This window comes from Aricia agestis, chromosome 4, assembly GCF_905147365.1.
Source record: "Aricia agestis chromosome 4, ilAriAges1.1, whole genome shotgun sequence".
Classification (NCBI taxonomy): domain Eukaryota; kingdom Metazoa; phylum Arthropoda; class Insecta; order Lepidoptera; family Lycaenidae; genus Aricia; species Aricia agestis.
The window spans coordinates 10,777,059-10,801,359 of NC_056409.1; the positions used below are offsets into that span (position 1 = coordinate 10,777,059).

The following is a 24,301-nucleotide window of genomic DNA, read 5'->3' on the forward strand; positions in this document are numbered from 1 at the left end:
ACCTTTCGCGGTCCGCCTGTTGCCTGCCGCTGACTTAGACTATAAAACAAATACACTTTTTAAATCGAGTAAAATAAAAAATAAACACTACATTTTTTAACGGATAGTTGCTAAATACCTAATAGAAAACTAATTACCTATTAAAATCTGTATAATCATTTTGTAAAAACGAGATGGTTGCCGATAACAGGCATAAATCATAATATTCATCCTACAGCACACATACATACTAAATAGTAATTTGAATTTCCATTACTATTACTGAATTCTGATGAATATAATTTGCACATTAACATATACTTTCCGTTCTTAAAACAACGCTTAAACCCCCAAACTTATATCTATAAGGAATTATTTCCGTCAGCACCTTCTCAACCATGGTATACAGTATGGTATACCTTGATGCAAAATCTTACTTTTCGCTTGCGCACGGGGTGGCAACGTCGCGCGCGGCAAATTACCGGTTAATTTTCAATACCAAAACCGAAATTAAAGAAACACCGGTATTCTGCGTTTACCGGTTTTTACCGGTAAAGTGCAACCTTTAACCGAAATCGATTTCAGTTTGGGGTCAATGACCGAAACCGGTTTTTTTCTGCAACCGGTTTCCGAGCCCTGCTGTATACCACATGTGATATAAGAAATTGAAAATATAATGTTAGCATTTCGGTCTCAGAATCGCGCGACTGGGACCGATAAAAATCTAATGAAATGCTTTAATAATAAAATTAGTAATTAATAGATAATTAATTAATATAGTTTAATAAAATTGTTTAATACAATGATTTAGGATTAATTTTGGTCTACGCTGCCGCAAAGCAGCGGCTTCTTCGAATGCTACACCAATGCAATGTCGGTAGAAAATGAAGCATATTGCCTACTTCATAAAGTGGCATTTTAATATAATTTTATTCGGTCGCGGTCGCGTCCTACGAAAATCGGAATGCTATCCTTACATGGTTAATATATCTTGATTATTAACACTTTTAATTAGATAAATAATGAATACAATACCAGTTTACAGGCTTGTAGTTTCAATAACCTGTATTATAAGGCTAGATTTAAACGGTGACCAAAAACATTTGATGAAAGTCATAATAGCACAGAAAATCATCAACAATTTGATCATTGCAACTTCGTTATGCTTTCATTATAGCTTCATTAACGAACTCAGTATTCAGAAAAAAGGAGATGAAAAATCATGAACCATTTTATGAATACATCAATTCGTTACTATATTTCAATAAATTTATCTTTGCGATACATTTTATATCCGTATGTCCTTTTATGTTCCGGTAACCAAATTGAAAACTTAAGTTACTTAAATAGTTTTTCTTTATCACAAAATATAATAAAAGACAATCAAAATCATAACAATGTAAAACAGAACGACAATTTAAAAATGTTTCATAATTTTAATTGTATTTTAAAAATCAAAATACTCATTACAATATCATAATTTAAGGTGACGCCGCGTTTAAGTAAAAAACCGGCCAAGTGCGAGTTGGACTCGCCCATGATGGGGTTCCGCCGCAGCAATAAGGTTTATTTTTATGAAATTAAAAGGGTTTTGACTTATTTTTATGTTTCAGTTGATTTAATGAAAGTTTATTTAAGGTTTACCATTTATGACGTATAAAAAAACCACATGATAGATTTCGTTCAAACCAATTTTTGTTGGTAGATTTTATAATAATGTACATCGATACAACATAGTTTTCATAATAAGAGTGGGGGGGACATACACACATTTTACCACTTTGGAAGAGTCTCTCTCGCAAACTATTCAAGTTAGAAAAAAATTATATTAGAAACCTCAATATGATTTTTGAAGACCTATCCACAGATACCCCACACGTAATTTAATATCTCACATAGGTTAGATGAAAAAAATATTTTTTGTTTCAGTTGTACCTATCCCCCCCTAATTTTTTAAATAATTTTTCCATTTTTGTATCAAAATCTTAATGCGGTTTACAGACCACATCTACTTACCAATTTTCAATAGTGTAGCTCTTATAGTTTCGGAGAAAAGTGGCTGTGACATTCGGACAGACAGGCAGACAGACATGACGAATCTATAAGGGTTCCGTTTTTTGCCATTTGGCTATGGAACCCTAAAAATACTGTTGAAAGAAGGTTAGAAATGGAACAGCAAGAAATGGAAAGGGCGTAAGCGACAAAATGGTTTTTGTCGCGTAATTTAAAAACCCTAAATATAATATATTTTCATATAAGCTATTATAGGCAAATTAAAGTGTATGCTTGAACCAATCTATGTACACATTTTGGAAGCTTAAGCCCCAATTTCACCAACGTCTGTTAGTGTTAACAGCTTGTTAAAATGTAATGTCTTCTCTTTTATTCATATGAAAATCGAAAGAGGTAACATGATACTAATTCCGGCGTTAACTTTAACAGTCGTTGGTGAAATTGGAGCTAAATCACTCTCCTCTGTTGGCAAAATTAGAATCCCTTTTTTTACAGAGGTCTTTGTAATTGATTACTCTGTGTTATAAAAGTTGACCAATCGTGTTATGCTATGAGTAATTCAAATACAAAGACATGATGAATGCTGACAATGAACTTTAATTTCTTAGCTTTAGTCATTGCTAAGAAAAATCGATATTGCTACAGCCAAAGTATCAAGGCGTCGCCTTAAAATTCTGACATAATTATCATTAATCATTATTAACTTCTACATGAATTAAGTAAGTATGTTTTGTAAGATTAATAAAGATTTTAGTTTGAAGTTACTTTAAATCAAGTCATAAGATATTTATGAGATTTTTAAATCAAAACAATATCTCAAACACAGTGTACCGTGTATTGAAGAAAATGTTTTTAGGTTTAAAATAATTAAGAATGTCTTCTAGTATTTCATCCTATCATCTAACATTTCAACTGATGAAGGAACTTCCGGGTAACTAATATTTCACCTGTCGGCTGTCATGCACCGGAGGCTCGCCAGTTGCCGGGATGTCGTAATCCAATAGCATTTGGTAGAGTGACGTCACTGGCATAATTGTACAAGCTTATTATACCTAGCTGGCATCAGCTTTACGCCGACGACATATGGGTCAATCTCGTAAAATTATTAAATTACTCAAAATGGAATGTACGCGTACACGTCATGACAATAATATTATAAAGTATAAACCCATCCAGGAAAAGAAACTTTCGACCTAGGAATAATTCGCATAGAGCTGAAAAATTCTAGAGACGTTTTAGTACACCAATACAAGTAAAACCTTCAAAGTCCCCGGCAATTCTCTTTGTTAAAAGTTTTATTCAAAGTCACGAAAATTAGGTTATTCTCGTTTTTTTTAAACGGTATATTTTATCATAAACTAAGATAGAACAAGATTGTAGATCATAGAATTTCCTACAAAAATATTAAAACACTTTTTTTTCGTACGACTTATCATTTTACCAAAATTTAAACCCCCTATTTATAATAGCAGGTCTAAATTTTGGGATAATCATATCTATGTACTTATACAGGGTGTAACAAAAATAAGTGATAATACTTTAGGGTGTGTACGTGTTCCTTGTAGAGAGTTCACTGTGAAAGTAGCAGCGCTGAAAGACCAACATTTTTTTTCACTTTTGTATGGAGAAACTCGTGACGCTCGGGCCCTTGCCCATACAAAAGTGAAAAAAAAATTTCGTCTTTCAGTGCTGCTACTTTTACAGTAAACTCTCTACAAGGAACACGTACACACCCTAAAGTATTATCACTTATTTTTGTTACACACTGTATATTATAAAGCTGAATAACTTGTGCAACAACTGGTTCGAATTGAAAAATACTTTTTGTATTGGATAGTCTTATTTATCGAGGAAGTATTTAGGCTATATTATTATAAAACACTTATAACATCACACACACATCTTATAACATCATGCTTGGTCCGCACACAATGGGTCGGCGGTCCGGATGCGGACCGCGGTTCGCCATTTGGTGACCCCTGGCATAGACTGATGATCAAAAAACATTGATGAAAAACGTGTTATAAAATCCTTGCATTTTATATATTTTATATTTATAGGGCTGCGTACATTTCTAAAAGCAAAAGCGAGAAACGATATACTAAATAAAGGGATGTTTACTCTTTTGGTTGACATAGCCCGCTGTGTATTGAAATTTGTTTTTTCGCAAAGTGCGCCCTTGAGCAGGGTTTATCGTGTATCGAAAATCTTTGATCCTTACATCAAGTAAACGGATTTTCCGACTTTGATCTTTGTAATCCGTCTACAAATGTCCATATAATTGCCCTGACTGATTTCAAATTAGTGATTCGGAAGGGCAAATCTAGTTTTCGTAGTCAACATTTAATTTAATTACGTAGAAAACAGAAACATGCCGCTATAAAATAAGAAATAGGAGCATTAATTGAATTAAGATCCATTTTTTTAATGAAACAAGGGGGCAAACTAGCAAACGGGTCACCTGATGGAAAGCAACTTCCGTCGCCCATGGACACTCGCAGCATCAGAAAAGCTGCAGGTGCGTTGCCGGCCTTTTAAGAGGGAATAGGGTAATAGGGGAGGGTAGGGAGGGGAAGGGAATAGGGGATGGTAGGGAAGGGAAGGGAATAGGGGAGGGTAGGGAAGGGAATAAGGTGGGGGATTGGGCCTCCGGTAAACTCACTCACTCGGCGAAACACAGCGCAAGCGCTGTTTCACGCCGGTTTTCTGTGAGAACGTGGTATTTCTCCATATTCCATATAATATCCATAATACATAATACATAATACCATACTTAATTATTTTAAAAATGCGAAAGTTTATCTGCCTGTCCATCTAATCTGTCTGTCGGTCTGTTACCTATTTACGCCCAAACCACTAAATCGAGAAAGGCCATAGGATAGGATACTTCTTATCTCGGAAATATGTATAGTTCCCACGCGATCTATGTAAATAAAAATTAACTTTCGATATTGTTAGTCTCGTTAAAACTTGAAAACGGCCGAACCGATTGAGCTCATTTTAGTCTTGGAAACTGGAAGTCCAGAGAAGGTTTATACAGGGTGTAACAAAAATAAGAGATAATACTTTAGGGTGTGTACGTGTTCCTTGTAGAGAGTTCACTGTGAAAGTGGCAGCGCTGAAAGACGAAATTTTTTTTTCACTTTTGTATGGGCAAGGGCCCAAGCGTCACGAGTTTCCCCATACAAATGTGAAAAAAAATGTTGGTCTTTCAGCACTGCTACTTTCACAGTGAACTCTCTACAAGGAACACGTACACACCTTAAAGTATTATCACTTATTTTTGTTACACACTGTATATTAGGAGGTAATTGATACTATAAGGATACACTGGATTATCTAGTAACAGATAATATTGTAAAAGAAGAACATACTAGTACACATAGTAGTAGTAACATAAGCATGGAATAATATTTTACTCGACCACAGTGTAAATATATATTTTACAAAAACTACTGGACAAATTTAAAAGAAATTTGGAATGGTAGTATTTTGTAGGCTCTGAATTATCACATAATATAGGTACGTTTCAATCGATCTTGGCATTTCATTCTGTTAGTATTACTAAATTAGTTTCAAATTGCAGAAAATAAATTTAATATTTCAGTAAACAATAGTAAATCACCTATGAAAACTTAATAAATCTAAATTCTAATATTATATCAAATTTGAATATCGATAAAAAGCTATTAATTAGTCTATATGAAGTAATAATTGGAATTCGCTACTATTTACATAAGAACAAAGGATTCAATTTAATTGAGTCTCATTTAAAAACGAGATCCTCGAAGTCAATAGTAAAACAACCTTTATCAAACGTCAATTTGAAAGTTATTTTGAGGCGGTGTGATTAAATTTTAGAAACTAAATTGGTTAATAAAACTGGTCTAGTATAGAACTTTGCACGAAGAGTTCCGTGCCGAACGGAAAATTTGCGTTTATTGTATGGGCATGTATTTTTGATGTGACGTGATTTGAGAAAGTTTTTGATTTTTTTTAAATTCAAATTAGATTTTCGCTGTCTCGTCTACCCTATCCTCTTCCTCTCGCCCTCGAGGTTCATACCTCAAGGTTACAAACTAGTGACAGACAAACAGACGGATTCGGGTCTCTTCTGGTATCAAATGAGTACTTACTTAATTAATTTCATATTTTTAGGGTTATGTTTATAAATAATTAATTAAGTAAGTACTCATTTGTTTTATGCTACGTGATTTAATTATTTATTTTTAAGTACTTATATTAAGAGTAAGTGCTTGTTCAGACACAGCGGGAACCTCGCGGTTCCCGTGCAGTAATAATATGAATAATTGAATACGACTAAAACATGTTTTTTCGAAAAAAATGATTCATAGGGAGTTGACAGATCAAAGTGATTTGGTCACGTTATGTCAAACCCAGCCCAAACCATGACTGAGGCTGTTTACACTGTGGCTGACTGTAGTTTACACATACGCCGCTGCAATAGGTACTTAGGGCCTGTTGCTCTTGCTGATAAATTGCCTAAAAGGCTATTCACAACTTTTTTGACAGGTTTTCCATACTTTATCTGTCAAGTTAATTGGTGGATAGCCTTATCAGGAAGTGGTGAAACAGGTCCTTATCCTTGTATTTCTATGGGCCCCTACACACGGCCCCGCAGCGGCAGCGGCAATATCATAACGCGACCAAATAACCGCGTAGGTCCGCCAACTGCCTATAAATCAACTTGTCTGATTGTACTAGTTACAGAATGTCGACTATTGACCATAACCTGTTATTATTTCTATTCTTTTTCTTTTTCACTAAACATTTTCGAAATTATTCCAGTGACCTTTCACTCCACATTATATGATTAAGTCTATTATTTATTTCTCTAAAGCCTCCAACTTCCGACGAAATAAAGAAGAACTCATTTTAGTAGGGCCATAAAAAGAAATATTCCTCAGATTCATCGGTCAATACGCAAAGGGCGACTCCCTTTTCAATTATATGTTGTCTCAAGTATTATAGTCTCGTTGAATATTATTCCCCCAGGCTCTAAGATAAAATAGAAAATTGAATGAAATGAACATGGAATGATAAAGATAATATCTTTTGGCTCTACACAAAAAGACTTTCTACGAAAACAGGTCTCGCTACTTACAGTTTTATAAAACATAGTATTGTGATTCATGTGTGATTTTTTTTTCTATGGCTTAAATATGTAATAAATACCCGCCGTTGTATGTGTCTTCATCGACGATAAATAAATAAACTTGTACTTTTTATGTTAACTATGCTTGAGAAAATACTTTTATTTGCTACCATAACTTAGCAATAAAAAAAGATTGTCATAGCAAATGTGACTAAAGTCAGGATTGATCTTGAAATTAAGTTTTAAAGAAGAGTACTATCAGAGAAGTTGATTCCTATGCAAATCGGGGACCTAAGTAGTTTGGTTGCGTTATGTCAAACCCAGCTGACAGATCACAATTAACATTGAATTGACATATTAGACCAAATAACGTTGGTCTGTCAATTGCATAGGAATCAACTTCCTCGATGGTACCTAAGAATGGTTTATATGGCGAGACGAATTCCAGAAAGTTCCCGATTCACGTAAACAAGTAAACAACCGTGGGAACTTTCTAGGAGGCTCGAGCATGTAACACAATAAAAACAAACAACTAAACACGTAAACACGCAAAAAAAAAACGGTAAACACGTAAACAAACATTGGACCTTTCTAGAAGGTTCGAGTATGTACTTGCGCACCTCATGCCATCTAGTATTGAGTAGGGGATTTATATAATATCACACACAAGGTAACAATATTATAAGTATTATAAGATTAACATCCATTTTCACGACTTTTTTCAATAGAATTTTATGCATCAAACATTGTTTGATGTAAGTATCTCTCTATAATTTTTAAGTAGTAAACTTTGACATACGTATCTACTATCTATCAAATAACAAATTATAGAAACAGCCAGTCTTCTCTTCTAATGCGCTTTTATAATTTTAGACGTGGGGTAATATCGTGGCCATCCGCGGTAAAACGATAACATAGGGAAGTAAAGTAAATGGAAAAATATGGAGACGCTTTTAAATTTCCGTCAACGATAACTTTTTATTGTGCACGTTAGAGGACATCACAACGTTTACACTTCTGAACCGCACAAAACGTCCGCGGTGCGTAAAATCAAAAGGGCATTTAACGTATCCCATTACCCAACGTTTTATCGTGGAAGCCGGCGTCCACGAAAACGTGACGTCCAGAATTATAAAAGCGTATTATCAAACACAAATCTTTTAGTAATAAAATAGTTATTTTATAACAAACAAAACAAAGAGAAGTTAAAATTCAGGACCTACGTTCAGGACCTAGTTGAGAATCACAGTGCAAAGTTGCTTAGGCCAGCTCCTCTTTGTTTTAACTTCGTGATCGCAACTCCGTCCGTGTCAGTCCGCGCTTCAAATAAGACGTTTTTATGCTCAAGTGCAATCTCGTCAAACTAGCGAGATCTCGCCTTTTTTTCGTCTGAGATCAATGTCGCTAAAAAGGCCGAGATCTTGCGAGAACGAGATTGCATTCCCTAAGTACAATACAATCTAAAATATTATACAGATATATATACAAACTTTAAATATAAAACTATATTTATCCTAATATATTTATTATTAACACATTCACACACATAAAGGGCAACGCATTGTGCCAGCGCATTTTTTTTTTTTTTTTAAATACTTTATTCACTTTATTACAATTGTTTTACAGTATACATTAATACGCCAAACTGAACAAGCAGTTTGTAGGCGTTCCGCTCAAACACAAAAAATTACAATTGTAATACAATAATTACACAAAATATAATACTAACAAGTAACATAATTATGAACTAACTAAAAAGTGTGTGTTTGTGTGTGTGTGTGTGTGTGTTTGTGCGTGTGTGTGCGTGTGTCTCTCTCTCTCTGTGTGTGTGTGTGTGTGTGTGTGTGTGTGTGTGTGTGTGTGTGTGTGTGTGTGTGTGTGTGTTTGTGTGTGTGTGTCGGTATTTGTGTGTGAGAATGAGACTACATTTTTTTTATTACATTTTCTTAGTATATCCAAGCATTTCTTTGAGTTTTTGTTTTAATTTCTTTTTACACTTTATTTTCTTTTCCTCTCTTAATAACTTAAACTTATTACATAACTTAGGCACTATATACTTCCTAGTTCTTTCCCCATAATAATTATTTACTTTTATTTGCTCTAACTTTCCTTTTTTCGACTCTCTAACACTATATTTATGATTTATCTTTATTTTAAATTTATCACTATAATATGTTTCTATCGCAATTAAATATTTCACTTTTTCACTTACTGGTATAATTTCACATTCCTGGAATAGCTTACAATAGTCGTCTTTGTATTTATTTTTTGTTCTTTTGTCTACCATTATTTTTAAAAACCTTATTTGTATATTTTTAATTTGCTCTATATACGTTTTAAACGTTAACCCATAGCAATTTAATCCATAATTAATGACAGACTCCACATTTGAGGAGTACTAGGCGGTAAGTTGGTAGCGGCATTCCGTACTCAACACGTTGGTCCATTGCGCTGGCTCAATGCGTTGACCCAATATTGTGTATTAAAGCTTAACTTCTGTTTAGGTGACCCGCGACCAACTGTGATCTGGTATTTGGAGAATACGGTTATCGACGACTCCTTCGAGCGAGGATCCAATGGAGTGACTGTGAACACGCTAAAGTTCCCCAGCATTGGTCGACAGCATCTGAACGCGCGGCTCATATGCCAGGCTACGAATACCAATCTGGCCCAGCCACTCACGAAGCTCCTGATATTGGATATCAACCGTGAGTACAATCTAATGTAATAGTGTTTGTTATCAACTAAACGGACGGATTTTGGTAGCTATACGTAGGTAGATTGAAAGTGCTTAGAATTAAATGAGAACGACTCCAATGTAAACGCACAATAATAATTGGCTTTTAAATAATATGTTCTTAATTTTTTTTTTTCAAGATCGTAATATTACAGCTGGTACACATTGGGCGTTTTGAAGCACGCGTTAGGCCCGCGCTTTACTAAGCGTACACATGCAAGCGCGCGTCAAACGCGCGCTTGCATACAGTGTACGCTTCAATGGAATCCGGGGTTCTCAAAACGCGCATTAGCAAAGCGCGCGCCTATCGCGCGCTTCAAAACGCCCAATGTGTACCAGCTCTTAGGCTGGTTTTATAGTTAAGCGTTTCGGCAGCGCCGTTGGTACGCCGCGCGTTCGAAGATGTATGGGGGTAGTAGTTGCGTTTTAAAGTCGCGCGCTTGAGCAGCGCCGTTCGTCCATACGTTTTGAACGCGCGCGCTCCAACGGCGCTGCGAAACGCATAACTATAAAACCAGCCTTACTGATCAATCGCTCACAAAATAATAGTAAAGATATTTGACACAATATGGTAGTATTGTAGTGTTAGTTGTTACCACTTCTCATAAAGGTTCGTTTGCACTAAAGGAGCCTGAAAATGTAGAAGTGTTAAATTCAGAACTACGACAACTTCTTACGTTTATCGTCGGTGGACATAAAACATACTTTGTAGACTAATTGTTAACATCAAATACATACATAGCAGTTTGTTGCAGTAAGACCACTTACGGTTCAGATTGTCAATAAAAACCGGCAGCTATCAGCTGACAGAAGCTACGAGGTGGAGTGTAGGGCCACAGGGTCCAGGCCAGAGGCCCAAATCACGTGGCTGAAAGGAACGAAGCCATTGAGACGAAAAGCGAAAACTGTAAGTACTTAGAACTGATATTTTGATAATTGATAGTTACATTAATATATTTGATTCGAATAATAATAATAATATCTATGGACGCTTCACACCAGGTCAGTCTGGCCCTGTGCTAAGTACCTGAAGGACTTGTGTTACAGGTACCAGACAACGGAAATATATTTAATACTTTTATACTATACATAATATATTTAAGATTTTTATTATATCATACACACATTTAATAATGACATCCATGACCCCGGAACATTGAAAAACTTTTTGTTCCGTCGCCGACGGAACCCTCCCCTATTACCCTATTCCCTCTTAAAAGGCCGGCAACGCACCTGCAGCTCTTTTGATGCTGCGAGTGTCCATGGGCGACGGAAGTTGCTTTCCATCAGGTGACCCGTTTGTTCGTTTGCCCCCTTATTTAATAAAAAAAAAAAAACTCACTCACTCGGCGAAACACAGCGCAAGCGCTGGTTCACGCCGGTTTTCTGTGAGCCCGTGGTATTTCTCCAGATATTTGTTTTCATTAAAAAAATCTATATTTATAAAACTCAAAGGTGACTGACTGACTGATTGACATAGTGATCTATCAACGCACAGCCCAAACCACTGGACGGATCTATGACGTCATCCGGCATCCGCTAAGAAAGGATTTTGATAAATTCCAACCCCAAGGGGTTCAAATAGGGGATGAAAGTTTGCATATAATAATACTTCTTAACGCGAGCGAAGCCGCGGGCAAAAGCTCGTTAAAATATAAAACGTCGAAATCGAATACCTTGTTAATTTAGTTTGTTTTGAAAACTATACGGTTAGTGAAAAAAAAAAAAACAATTTCTGTCTACATTTATTTATTTATTTATTTATTTATTTATTAAAAGCCTATGCTGTCCCACTGCTGGGCAAAGGCCTCCCCCAAAGTACTGTCTACATTATATTATGTTAATTTTAAAACGCTTCTTTCTCGTGGATGTATATTTGTTTTCAATCAGACGGTGGTATTGTAAATATTCCATTGGTTTACATAATAGTATTTCAATACACAGAGAAAATGCTATTAATTATATTTTTCTTATAAATTGAATGACGTTGTTTTTTGTAAACAACGTCAATCACTAGATAAGGGCCTGTCCACATCTCCACGTCACGACGTCGTCAACGTGGAACGGTGCGGTAACGTGGCACGGTACGTTGTCGTGACGTGACGTGCATTTTTACGTCAACGTCGTAAAAATGCACGTCACGATGTAGCAACATTGTACGTCACCATGCCTTGTGAAACTGCTACATTCTTCACTACCTAAGTAGATATTATGGACCGCACAATACGTATTTTGCTTCTGCTATTGTTAAAAGACGAAGAGAGAGATTTAAGAAAAAAAAGACGTAAAAATTTGTTACACCGTGACGTGCATTTTCACGTTACGTTGATGTAAATTTTCACATCACGACAACGTACCGTGCCACGTTACCACATCGTTCCGCGTTGACGACGTCGTCAACGCGCAACGTAACGTGCCACGTTACTGCACCGTTCCACGTTGCCGACGTCGTGACGTAGAGATGTGGACAAGCCGTAACGCTCGCAACTCCGCTGCGCAGGAATTCGTTTATCGTGAGGGAATCGTAAATTTTTTCGGATTGAAATCTATCCGACGTCCTTTCCGGGACTTAAATTATCTCCATTCCAAATTTCATCAAAATCAGTTCAACGGTTTAATTTTTTTATTTTACCATTTATATCAGGCATCTAGGCCATTCATCATCATTTAAGCATGAAGGGGTCACAGACACATAATATACAGTTAGGCACACTTTTGTATTTATAATATTAGTAAGGAACTACGTTATACTACTATTGACCAGCTGGGGCGGCGACTAACCCTAAAGTGTCGATTTTATAATTCATTTTAAATAATAAGCCCCGAATTGTTTCATTTACTAAAATTGGATACTAGGTACATTATATTTCCGAGAATTCGATCTGAGCAAAAACACGATATCTTAAAATTTTCTCGATAGAAAAAAATCACAAAGATGCATCTAATTTTCACAAATTTGTCATTTATTGCCATAACCGTGCATTGAACTAAGTTAATATTTTAACACATTGTATAAAATTCTATCGTTGAGAGATCGACCTAGCGGATTTTTAAAATGTTGTATATTTATCGAGTTATTGAGAAAAAACTAATTTGGCGATGAATCCGCGTCGTTCTTTTTCACCTGGCATATGAAAGACGGGCGTGAGTGTGAAGAGAGAAGGACGATGTTTGATTTTTGGGTTAGTCGCCCTCTTAATACATGTTTTCATTTACGACTTTTAAGGCAACGCTAAGCTATTTTGTTTACTAGTAGATCACACATTACATGAAGAATCTGCCTATTTCTGAATTTTGTCAGGATACCACACTTTCATATAGCATGAAACAATTCCAATAAAAAGTTATAAGCTATGGCAGTAGAGATATGAAATGCTACAGAATATATCAATATCCTTTATTTGTACTTACATCAAAAGATATAAACAAACAGAAATGAAAATATCGAATAGAAATATTCAACGGTCTCTTATCCTGTGCAAATAAAAGGCGTCCTAGTCCCATGGACTTTTAATATATCAGCAGAAGCTAGCTCGGGATAAATTTTTATATCAGCCATTACATAAATATTGAAAAGACCATGTGCTACACGTTTATTAAATCGGGGAAAATATTGCCTCTCCCGAAATAATTGATAAAATATCAGTTACCTCGTTAAAAACAAATGAAAAATATATATTCTGTGCTATAAGTTTAGTTTAGTGTTTATTGAGGTGGAAAAATAATTTGTACAATAATACATTTTATAGTTCATTTTGAATAGTGCTTTTTAAACTATTAAAATCCATGCATAGAAGAAAGTTTTAAAGGGGTAAATATCGCCATTGTGGTATCGCCATTTTGTATATTGAGAAGATATAGAGCAAGGCGCTGAGTAATTGTTGCAATTTCCTTTAATATTATCTCACCAAAAACATGAAATGTAAAAGGAGCCAAGCAAAATATTGCATAGCTATACAATACTTCTGTCGCAAAAAGTTTTCAGATCACATTCAAGCCAAGTCTTCAACTTTTTTTGTAATTTAAATTAACATTCAGTAAATGTATCAATAGATTTCTTTATTTTATAATTATCATAGTGGCTTGGCAATGAGCACAAGAGAAACAAAATATATAACTGCATATTTGGAGGAGTAACATACTTACACAGACGGCAAGCGTAGTTAAGTTTTAGTATGTAACGACGTATGTGGCCAATGGTACCCAATAAATCCAATTAGTCACTGATTATTTCTCTAGTGCTCATTGTCAAGCTACTATAATAATTATAAAATAAAGAAAACTATTGATACATTTATTGAATGTTGATTTAAATTACAAAATAAGTTGAAGCAAGCCTTCAACTTATTTTGTAATCCGTATGTTACCAGGCTGGATCTCGAGAACCGCAATAGCAAGATAGTTGCAATTTTCACAAATTATGTATTTCTGGTATCGTTATAAAAAATAATAGTCCAATTAAAATAAAATAAATAATTAATGGGCCTCATACAACAAACACGATTATTTTTTTCCCTTTTTTGCTCTATATCCATAATGGTAACATCAAGGTTTTTGAAAATTTCAGAAAATACTCTGTTGTATCTTTACTGTAATAATTTTTAATAAAAATTATTAAAACTTATTATTTAAGGAGGGCTCCCATACAAATTTACGGTACCGTATGGAACCCTATGTACGTCAGTCAGACTCGTACTTGGCCAGTTTCATACTTTTTCCTTTCATTGTGAATAAAGACCTATCGGGATACCAAATTTCAAGGTTCTAAGTCTGCTAGAAGTACCCTAGAATTTTGATGATCTGTCAATCAGTGAGTGACAAAATGTAGTATCTTTGACCATCGGTAACTATTAAGCTATTCACCGAAATCTCATGTAATTTGGAGGTTAAGCTAGTTTTAATACTTGCTCCTAGTGGCCGAAATTCTATATCCCTAGCTTTGTTGACATCGAAGATAAAGGGGTCATGAAATAGCCGCGAACCGCTTCGAGAAAAGTATGGGACGGCCGTGCCTTTGCTAAAAAGCTTGGCGGGGGCACTGCCGTGCCCCTAGATTTCGGAAAATTAATTTAGAGGCCTCAAATTAAATACACAAATGGCACTTGTCATTCTCATTACCTTTTTACATCCACAATTTCTCGAAATTAATGTAAAGTCCTATTTACTTCTTTGAGCGCGTGAAGAGTTCGCTCGGATGACGTTCAAACAACAATTAATTGGCATCGCAAACAAATCCGAGTCAAAATAATATTTAATTATCGCGTAATTTTCATTTTTGAAATGAAATTTACAAAGTGAATTTTAGAGATTTGTTAATTCTATGTTATGATCCGTGATGTTGCTTCGCATCCGTTAACAGCAAAATTAAATTTACTTCCGTCATCCGTGTAGTATTATAATTTACAGAAGCAAGATTAAGTTTAAACAGAAGCTGAAACAAATACAGCGCCGACAATAGCGAACAACACTCGCGGACTCACCGACTTAGTTTCCTACTGGTTCGGAATTTAAATTTAAATTTATGTAGAAGCAGACCGTTTCGTAGTATAGGCATTAAACAGGTATATTACTGTTATAGGGGTATTCTATGTATATTGTATGACTACTGTACATAATATAATATAATGTAATGGCAGTATGGCCAGTCATCGGGTGGAGGTCGTAGCTGCCGTAAGGGGTCTCCTAAATTACCTTTATCAGAGGAGTAACTTGGCCTTAATTTGTGTTCTACATCTGTATATTTTGTTGAATGTAGTTAACATAATATTATTTAGGGTTTTCAGACAGATCGTCTATTGATATTAACCCTAGAACCGTACCCTGGGGTACAAATTAAAAAATTAACAAAAATTTCGTCCGTGTATTTACGTGGGACGGGGTGATGCGCTGATACCTCAGTCGGGCGAAGTTCTTGCTTGCAAGTGGAAGCGGTACATTGCTTATGGGGTACTGCAGTACCCCAGGGTACTTTAAACGTAAGTATTATTGTTTGAACATTTTCATCGTTTTTTTTTTTTTGTTATTTGTGGGCATGAATTTGATGAAACCGACATAAAATTTATCGAGATCGGTCAATCAGTATTTTTTTATTGTGAGTTTATTTATTTTTGATGGAATTATAGGATTGTTTACACACTCCTAACTTATTTCCTTTTTTTTTTCCACAAACCAAACGAGCGTAATTTAAGTGCCTTATCACACTGGCGATTAGTGAGCGATTTGAAAGCGACGCAACTGCGCAGCGCACACGCCGCGATTGCGCGGCTTGCACGTCGCGACAGCGCAGCGTGGCGTGGACGCCATTTTGTACACTCGTCTACACAGATTATTATTATATATAGTAGACTCGTCTAGGGAGTGACGTCAGAATCCATTTTGCTGCTGAGTGTCCAAAACGCCGAAGGTAAGCTGCGTGCACGCCGCGCAAACGCGGCGTCATCGCGGCGTGTGCGCTGCGCAGTCGCGTCGCTTTCAAATCGCTCGCTAATCGCCAGTGTGATAATCTCCTTAGGGTGAAACCAAACGAGCGTAATTTGTGAGTCGCAGAATTTCGGCTGGCAGAAATTCTGCTGCATTCAGTTTCATACAATAGTCCTGTTTGATTCGCACGAGCGTAATTTTGTGAGTCATGATTTGTATGAAAAGATATTAACGCGGCAGAAATTCTGCGACTCACGACTCACAAAATTACGCTCGTTTGGCTTCACCCTAAGGGTTGATTCAGACCGCATTTTGTATGGATTTGACAGATTTCAATTACGTCAGATGTCTTGCTGATCTGTCAAATCCATATATAAATTTAGAAATGCACCTACGCGTCGCGTTGTGGTCTGAATTGACCCTAAGTGTCTAAACACACTAGGCTGAATTACGCCGGCGTAAATTCCGCCGCAAATGTCAAACGCATACAAATACGCGACGGAAAAGTGTGTCGTGACGTCTCTCGCGTTCCGCCCGTATTTTGTATGAGTTTGAAACGCGGCGTAAACGCGGTGGAATTTACGCCGGCGTAATTCAGCCTAGTGTGTTTAGACACTAAGCGTGCACCGATTTTGATGAGACTTGTAGAGATATAATATTTTCAGACTTGTTAAAACCAATTTGTATTTACTAACTTGATGACCTCTGTGGCTCAGTTGGTGGGCTGTTGGTAGCTCAAGCCGGGGGTCGCGGGTTCGAATCCCGCTGATGGAACAAAAAGTTTTCAAAGTTCCTGGGTCATGGATGTGTATTAAATATGTGTATCATATAATAAAAATCTTAAATATATGTATAGTATAAAAGTATTAAATATATTTCCGTTGTCTGGTACTCGTAACACAAGTCCTTCAGGTACTTAGCACGGGGCCAGACTGACGTGGTGTGAAGCGTCCATAGATATTATTATTATTAACAGATATTTTTTCTCTCTCTGTCTCGGAAAAATGTACATAAATCAAGTTCTACTAATAACCTACTAAGACAAAACCCTGCTTAAATTCATTAACCTATATCCCACTGCATAAATTACCTCAACAGAAATTAATTTCAAATATCCAACCGGCCGTGGCACAGCTATGAATGCAAATAAATGCATATATGCACTGAAGAGTTCTGCATGAGTCGACCATAAAAATGAATTACTTGGCGCATAGGAGCAATTCAGAATCGTTGATTTATACTTCACGACAATTTACCACTTGCAAATGTAAGTACGGCAGTTCTGCGGCCAAGTTTGTAAACTACCATTTTAGGAGTGCTGAGTAAATGAGAAAGTATCAATTAAGGCGCTCCGGGTACGGAGATGTCGTAATTTACCATTTTTAGAGTCTTATTAACTCATAATTTAAAAGCTACAAAATTATAATAAAAATACAGCAATTATCTTCAGCATAATATGAACATTCCTTTCTCTGTTATTAATTTCCTATTTTTGTTTATTATACTCATGATATCAGCTTCCAAAGTAATAACAACTAGCTGTTTGACCGAGCTTTGCTCGGTATCCGATGAAAATGACATTTTCTAGAAATGATTCTTCTTTCTTTCCTTTTCCTTCCTTTTCTAGAAAATAGTTGGAGCCGATTCCGAGATTCTTTCAGAATTCAGAGACAAATTCAAGCATACATTCAGTATCTCCCTAGTATTTACAAATTAAGTTTATTTGAAACACACGCCAATAGATCGACAATTTCATTTACAACATATTCGCCGTTTGATTTTTTTAGGTCAATTTTGAACTAAGATAAGTAAAAAAATAGGATTTTGTGTGCGATATCGGCAAGCAATGCGGCAAATGTATGGTCAAGGTCGTTTGCTCAGGGAATGGCCTTAAGGCAGGGATTAATCTCAATCAAAAACGACAACCTTGCACACAACCAAAGACCAAGCGTATACGCATCGCAATAAGATTCATTTTAGCTTAGCATAAAACTGTAACAACTCTGGCGGATCTTCGCTATTTTTCATGTTTTTTTTAAATATCTTTGGAAATAAATATTAAGAAACAAAATTGTTCGGTTAAAGAAGTTTTAATATAGATTTACTAACAATTTATTCAAATAAAATGTATAATTATCCTAGTTAATACTTATATTTCGACGAAATAGAGTTTTTTCAGAGGTGAGTTTGTAAATTAATTACAGCCAAAGTATTACGTTTTATTAAAATGTTTATGGTGTAAGGTATTTTAAATATTGTGCTTTATATCTCATATTTTTTAACACTTCGTTATTATATTGGAACTAGGTAAACCGGGAGTCACGGAATAACAAACTGGGGTTTATCCTCGCCTTAAGGTGCATGTAGTAGGCAAAAGGGGTGAAAATATTGCTGAAATATTATTATGTATTGTTTTGTTGGACGACTATAGGCTGATATGATGATGATGATTGTTTTGTTACTTGAGACTTGAGTACGAGCTGTGTCGAGCTTATTGTATTTTACTGTTCTTTAATAATTCTAAAACAATAACTATTATTGTTTTATTAATAATATAGGGTATTAATAATATAGGGTATTAATAATATAGGGTAGTTCTCGAACCGGTGGTAGGCAACGTAGTTTCTTCGTTCGACTTTCAAAAAGTGTATCATGATACCCATTTTGAATAAAAAGATATTTTATTAATTTATTTATTTATACTAGCTGTCCCGGTAAACGTTGTTTTGTCATATAAAGTATTTCACCCATATTATTTTATTGAAGTGACTAAATAAGTATATCATCATGGCAACGTCCATCGCTATCACGTACAATTATGGCCGACGTCAGTCTCGAGTCGTAATAATTTACTATTATTTATTCAACAAATGCACTAATGATTATAAAAAGTACCCAGTAGCCGATTCTCAGGCATATAAAATTTGGTAAAAATCAGTAAAGCCGTTTTGGAGGAGTACGGTAACTAACATTGTGAAACGAGAATTTTATACTTAAGTACTTATATAAGATTACATATTATTGAATCAAAGTTTGAAAAAGTAATTCCGATATATATTGCAGCATGGTTCATAATTACTACTACGAAACATGAAATAAACTAACAAAATGAATATTCAAATAAATTTTCTAAGAAATAACTAGATGCTTAGGAATTCATGAAGATAAAGTTTTTGAAGTGTGCGGACGCGGCACCTTGTAATTTCATTTATGTTTTTATTACGCTCGACTCGGCAGAGGTGTCATAAGAAATTCAAAATGTGTTATGCTCGAATAGAAAATAACGTTGGTGTTTTGGCGAGTTTTAGAGGCTGGTACCGCCGAGATTTTGTTGTGTGCCGTACGTGGCGACGCCTTGATGCTATGGCACACACATAGTACAAGCCGCGCGCGGTGCCTTTGTATGAAGATAACTTACTTCCCCTCCTTGTACTATGCCGGAACGAAGGGGTAAAATCAAACAGAACCTTTTAGTAACTTAGTGGAGACACTGAAGAGACTTTGTATTAGATTTCAATTTTTGCCATTTAGAGTCTATCTCTAGACGGAAAATTCTTGGATTATCTTCTATCTATCTATACTTATTATAAAACAAAATCGCTTTTTTTTCCCTCATGTCCCTTTGTTCTCTTTAATATTTAAAACCACGCAACGGTTTTTGATGATTCTTTCAGTGTTAGATAGCCCATTCATCGAGCAAGGCTATAGGCTATATTTTATCACGCTAATACTAATAGGAGAATGTGAAAAAACGAGGGAAATTATTTGAAAGGGCTTACCTCGCGCACTAGTGGAGCAATTTTTATGTTATTTGGAACAGATAAGAAGTAGACCACGTGAAGGATCATATTCTATCGATTTTAATCATTTTTTTAGTGGCTATATATTTTATAAGTACCCGTGCGACGCCGGGGCGGGTCGCTAGTATTACGTATTTTATAATAATTTATAATATCACTAATTAACCTTAATCTCGGCTCGTTTTCTTTGATTCCTTAATAAAACGTGTCCATTTTCATCAAATACTTTATATTTTCCTTAAAAGTGGCTAATCAAAGATTTTTTAAACCTTTACTTTTTAGGCAACTAAAAATAGTATAATCTGTTGCAGTTTTCGGACACCAACTCTACGACCAGTGTGCTGAACTTCATCCCTGAAGCTGAGGACCACGAGGGCCAGCTTCTGTGCCGGGCCGAAAACCCCAGAATACCTGACTCAGTCATTGAAGATTCTTGGAAACTGAATGTACATTGTAAGTATATTATCTTAATCTAAATAAATTATAAGTAAAAAAACTTTTTGAAAAAAAACTTTAATTTAATTATACTTTAAAAAGAAGAAAATAAATTTCCCCTTGAAAATTCTAACTATTAAGTTATAACCTCAATATATTATACAATTTGCATGATAATAAAAGCTTGTCGCGTGATTTGTTAATAATAAACTCTGTACCTCAGAGGTATACAACATTAACTGCCAAAACAAAAAAATTACAGGACAGGCAAAAATGCGCGGAGCGAAACTTTGAATGCAATTTTGACATAGTAGCTTTAAAGATATTGCAACAAACTGAACATTATGTTTTATTATTATTTGTTGAAATTATATTGTAATACACAATATTATATCAAAGTTAATTCTTGTCTGATTTTGTGGACTTGAGGTCTTAAAACACCTTAGTTCATTTATGTTGCAAACATAAATGAACTAAGGTGTTTCAAGAAAGCATTAAGATATTATCATACTTCTGTTTACCTCTAAATAAACCTCGTGGATGTTATTGGAATTCGGCACTTAGAAACATTATGTCTCTAGTCAGTATGTAGCGTGATGGAATTATTATAAAATTTCTGAGAGGTTTACTAGCAAAATGAAAACAAAAGTTACTTCACAAAGCTAAAACCAAAATACAATTTATTTTAAACTAGATGGCCCCCGCAAGTCCGTTGAACCAAATCTCGTTTAACGCGCGGGAACTGTACATGTTTCCGGGATAAGAAGCATCCCATGTCCATTCCCGGGACTCAAAGTATCTTCATACCAAATTTCAGCAAAAACAGTTCAGCAGTTTGGGCGTGAAGAGGTAATAAACAGACAGACAGACACACTTTCGCATTTAAAATATTAGTTTCAGCAAAATCGGGTCAGCGGTTTGGGCATGAAGAGGTAACAGACGGACAGACAGACACATTTTTGGATTTATAATATTAGTAAGAGTATGGATATAGTCTATGGATATGGAAGTATGGATAACCAACACAGCTACTCGCACGCTTTAGGTAAGTTGAGGGACATATTCTGCACATAGAAGATTCCTGTAATAGTCGTGGACATGGCTGGTATCTATTTTGTAAGTCATTATATTTGAGTCTCGAAAGAGGTTTTGTGTTTCTCGAATAGGTTTCTGCGTGGATACAGAAAATTCTCTCCGTTTATAATATATTAAAACTAACTTTTTGAATGTTTCAAGCTTTTATAATAATGCAAATTGTATAATATACTGAGGTTATAATTAGAATTTTCAAGGGGAAATTTATTTTCTTCTTTTTAAAGTATAATTAAATAAAAGCTTTTTTTCAAAAAGTTTTTTGCTTATAATTTATTTTTTGTTTTTTAAGGTAAAAGCACTAATGGTAGACTCGGAACTAATAGATGACACTTACTACAAAAATACCATAAAAATAAGAATTAGTCTAATTTTTTCTCAACACTATAAATTTTATAAGCTTCTAGCTTGAGAAGCTTATAAAATTTATTTTTATTTACAAATTCTGTTGACGTGAAAAAATATATTAGGGACGCCTTAGGGAACAAAATTTTAAAATGGGATCAGTTTTCGTAAAAAATGTGACCACGTCAACACGCGCTCGGCAGTTTCTTAGCAAATAGGTTAAGGAAGGCGAAATTTTGCACGTAAGTTTTGAATACATTTATTTGATTTTTTGCAATGTCTATTGATTTCATTGGATTAATGGTCATGTTGTTTACACTAATTAATGTTTATTTATGATTTTTTATCCATTTTCCCTAACAATATAAAGGGTGTCTACTATTAGTTCTTGAAAATGTAAAAAACCTCATAGATGACATGGAACTCATATCATCATTTTGCAATACATACTAAAGTTATTTTGTAGTTTATTCTACTGCAAATATCATTAATATTACATATCTGAAAATATAATTCTATTAACAAGCTAACAAATTAGAACTACTGTACCTAAAAATTGACATATTAGACCTTGTCTGATCTAAAATTCGATTGCTTTAGTTTTTTAGCAGTAAAAAGAAGAAAAAGGAGAGCTGAGAAAAGAAAGAAGAAAAAAGAAGAGGCAAAAGAAGCATGGAGACTAAAGACTGAAAATAAATTTGCTAGGAAAAAATATATGAAAAATAAAAATAAAAGGAAAGATAGTTTTAGCATGGACGAAGAATCTGGAGACAACGTGGATAATATTTCATATGCATATAGTTACTATGATGAAGTATATGAAGTAAATGAAAAAACGGCAAATAAAGACCTAATAATAGGAAAAAAGTTAAATGTGATGTAATGTTCTATGTCAACTATTAGTTCATTTTGGTGTCTACTATTAGTGATGTTCGTTTACTGTGATGTCATCTATTAGTTGTTGTGAGTAAGTTTACAAAAAGACCAATAATTTATTTTTTTCTTGATTTGTCAGTGAATAATCATAATAGTTTTATTTTGTAAGAGTTACTGAAGACATGGAAGAAGTTATCAATCCTTTATTTTAATAAATATATATTTTACAACATTCAAATGTTCCATGTTTCCTTAAAGCGTCTGCCATTAGTGCTTTTACCCTAATTAAATCTCTGACTAGATTTCTTAAGTCTGCTTGATAGTAGTTTGTTTTGTTTCAAGAATTTGTTAAAATCTGATTAACTTAATTTAAGTCTTTAAGAAATCGTACTTAATTTTACGACTTAAAAATTAAATATCACTTAACAAAACTTACCGGATTCAACCAGGCATTTTCCAATGCTCGGCTGGTTTTGACTTGACATAACAAGACACGACACGACACGACACGTCACGTCATGTTACGATACGACACGATACGACGACGACACGACACGGCACGACAGGACACGACATGTCTTTTCAATTTACTCTCAATAAGCCTTTTTGTTTGATACCCATATTGCAGAAGTGCTTTAAAAATAACTATTCCCCTATCTTAGATGAGCCACCATATTGGATGTAGAATGACATTACATTCGTTTTCGAGTTACTCTCAATGAGCCCTTTCATTTGATACCCATATTGCAAAAGTGCATTAAAATAACTATATCTTCCTACCTTGAATGAGACGCCATATTGGATGTAGAATGACATTACACTCGTTTCGAAGTTACTCTTAATGAGTCCTTTCATTTGATACCCATATTGCAGAAGTGCATTAAAAATAACTATACCTCTATCTTGGATAAGCCGCGATATTGGATGTAGTATGACATGACGTTCGTTTTCGAGTTACTCTCAAAAAGCCTTTCAATTAATAACCATATTGTAGAATTGCATAGAAAATAACTATTTCGCCATCTTGGATGGTCGGCCATATTGGATTGAGAGTGATGTCACATACAATATCATGTATTGTCATCCAAACTAAACGTGCCTGCAAAATTTCAACTCGATCGGTTAAACATATCTACTCCAAAATTGAGTTCCAAGGTTTCACCCGAACATACATACTTACATACATACAGAGCAAGTTAAATAAAAGCTTTTAAAAATATCCATGAGTATTATTTAACATTCATGAGTCTTATTAGCAATCAATTTAAGCTGATCGCACATTAACTCGTACAGCGCATACGGTTCTGACAAATTTTGTCAGCACTCAGCACCGTACACGCCGCGCGTCAAACGCACCGCGTAGTATAGGAAATGCGGCGCGTACGGTGCAGACGAACGAGCGAGGTATGAGATGCATTTTAGAATTCGTGGTATGAAATGATGTGATACACATCATTTCATACCAAGAATTCTAAAATGCGGCGCGTT

At 35.0% G+C, this 24,301-nt stretch overlaps 1 protein-coding gene across 1 annotated transcript in view; it reads left to right on the plus strand.

The window, feature by feature from the left end:
• LOC121726460 (hemicentin-1-like) overlaps positions 1 to 24,301 on the plus strand; it is a 115,227-nt gene that overhangs the window by 49,423 nt on the left and 41,503 nt on the right. Inside the window, exons 5-7 of the mRNA XM_042113845.1 lie at positions 9,613 to 9,816; positions 10,601 to 10,752; positions 20,377 to 20,518. Coding sequence (XP_041969779.1) covers positions 9,613 to 9,816; positions 10,601 to 10,752; positions 20,377 to 20,518 — 498 coding nt within the window. The remainder of the gene's footprint in view (positions 1 to 9,612; positions 9,817 to 10,600; positions 10,753 to 20,376; positions 20,519 to 24,301) is intronic.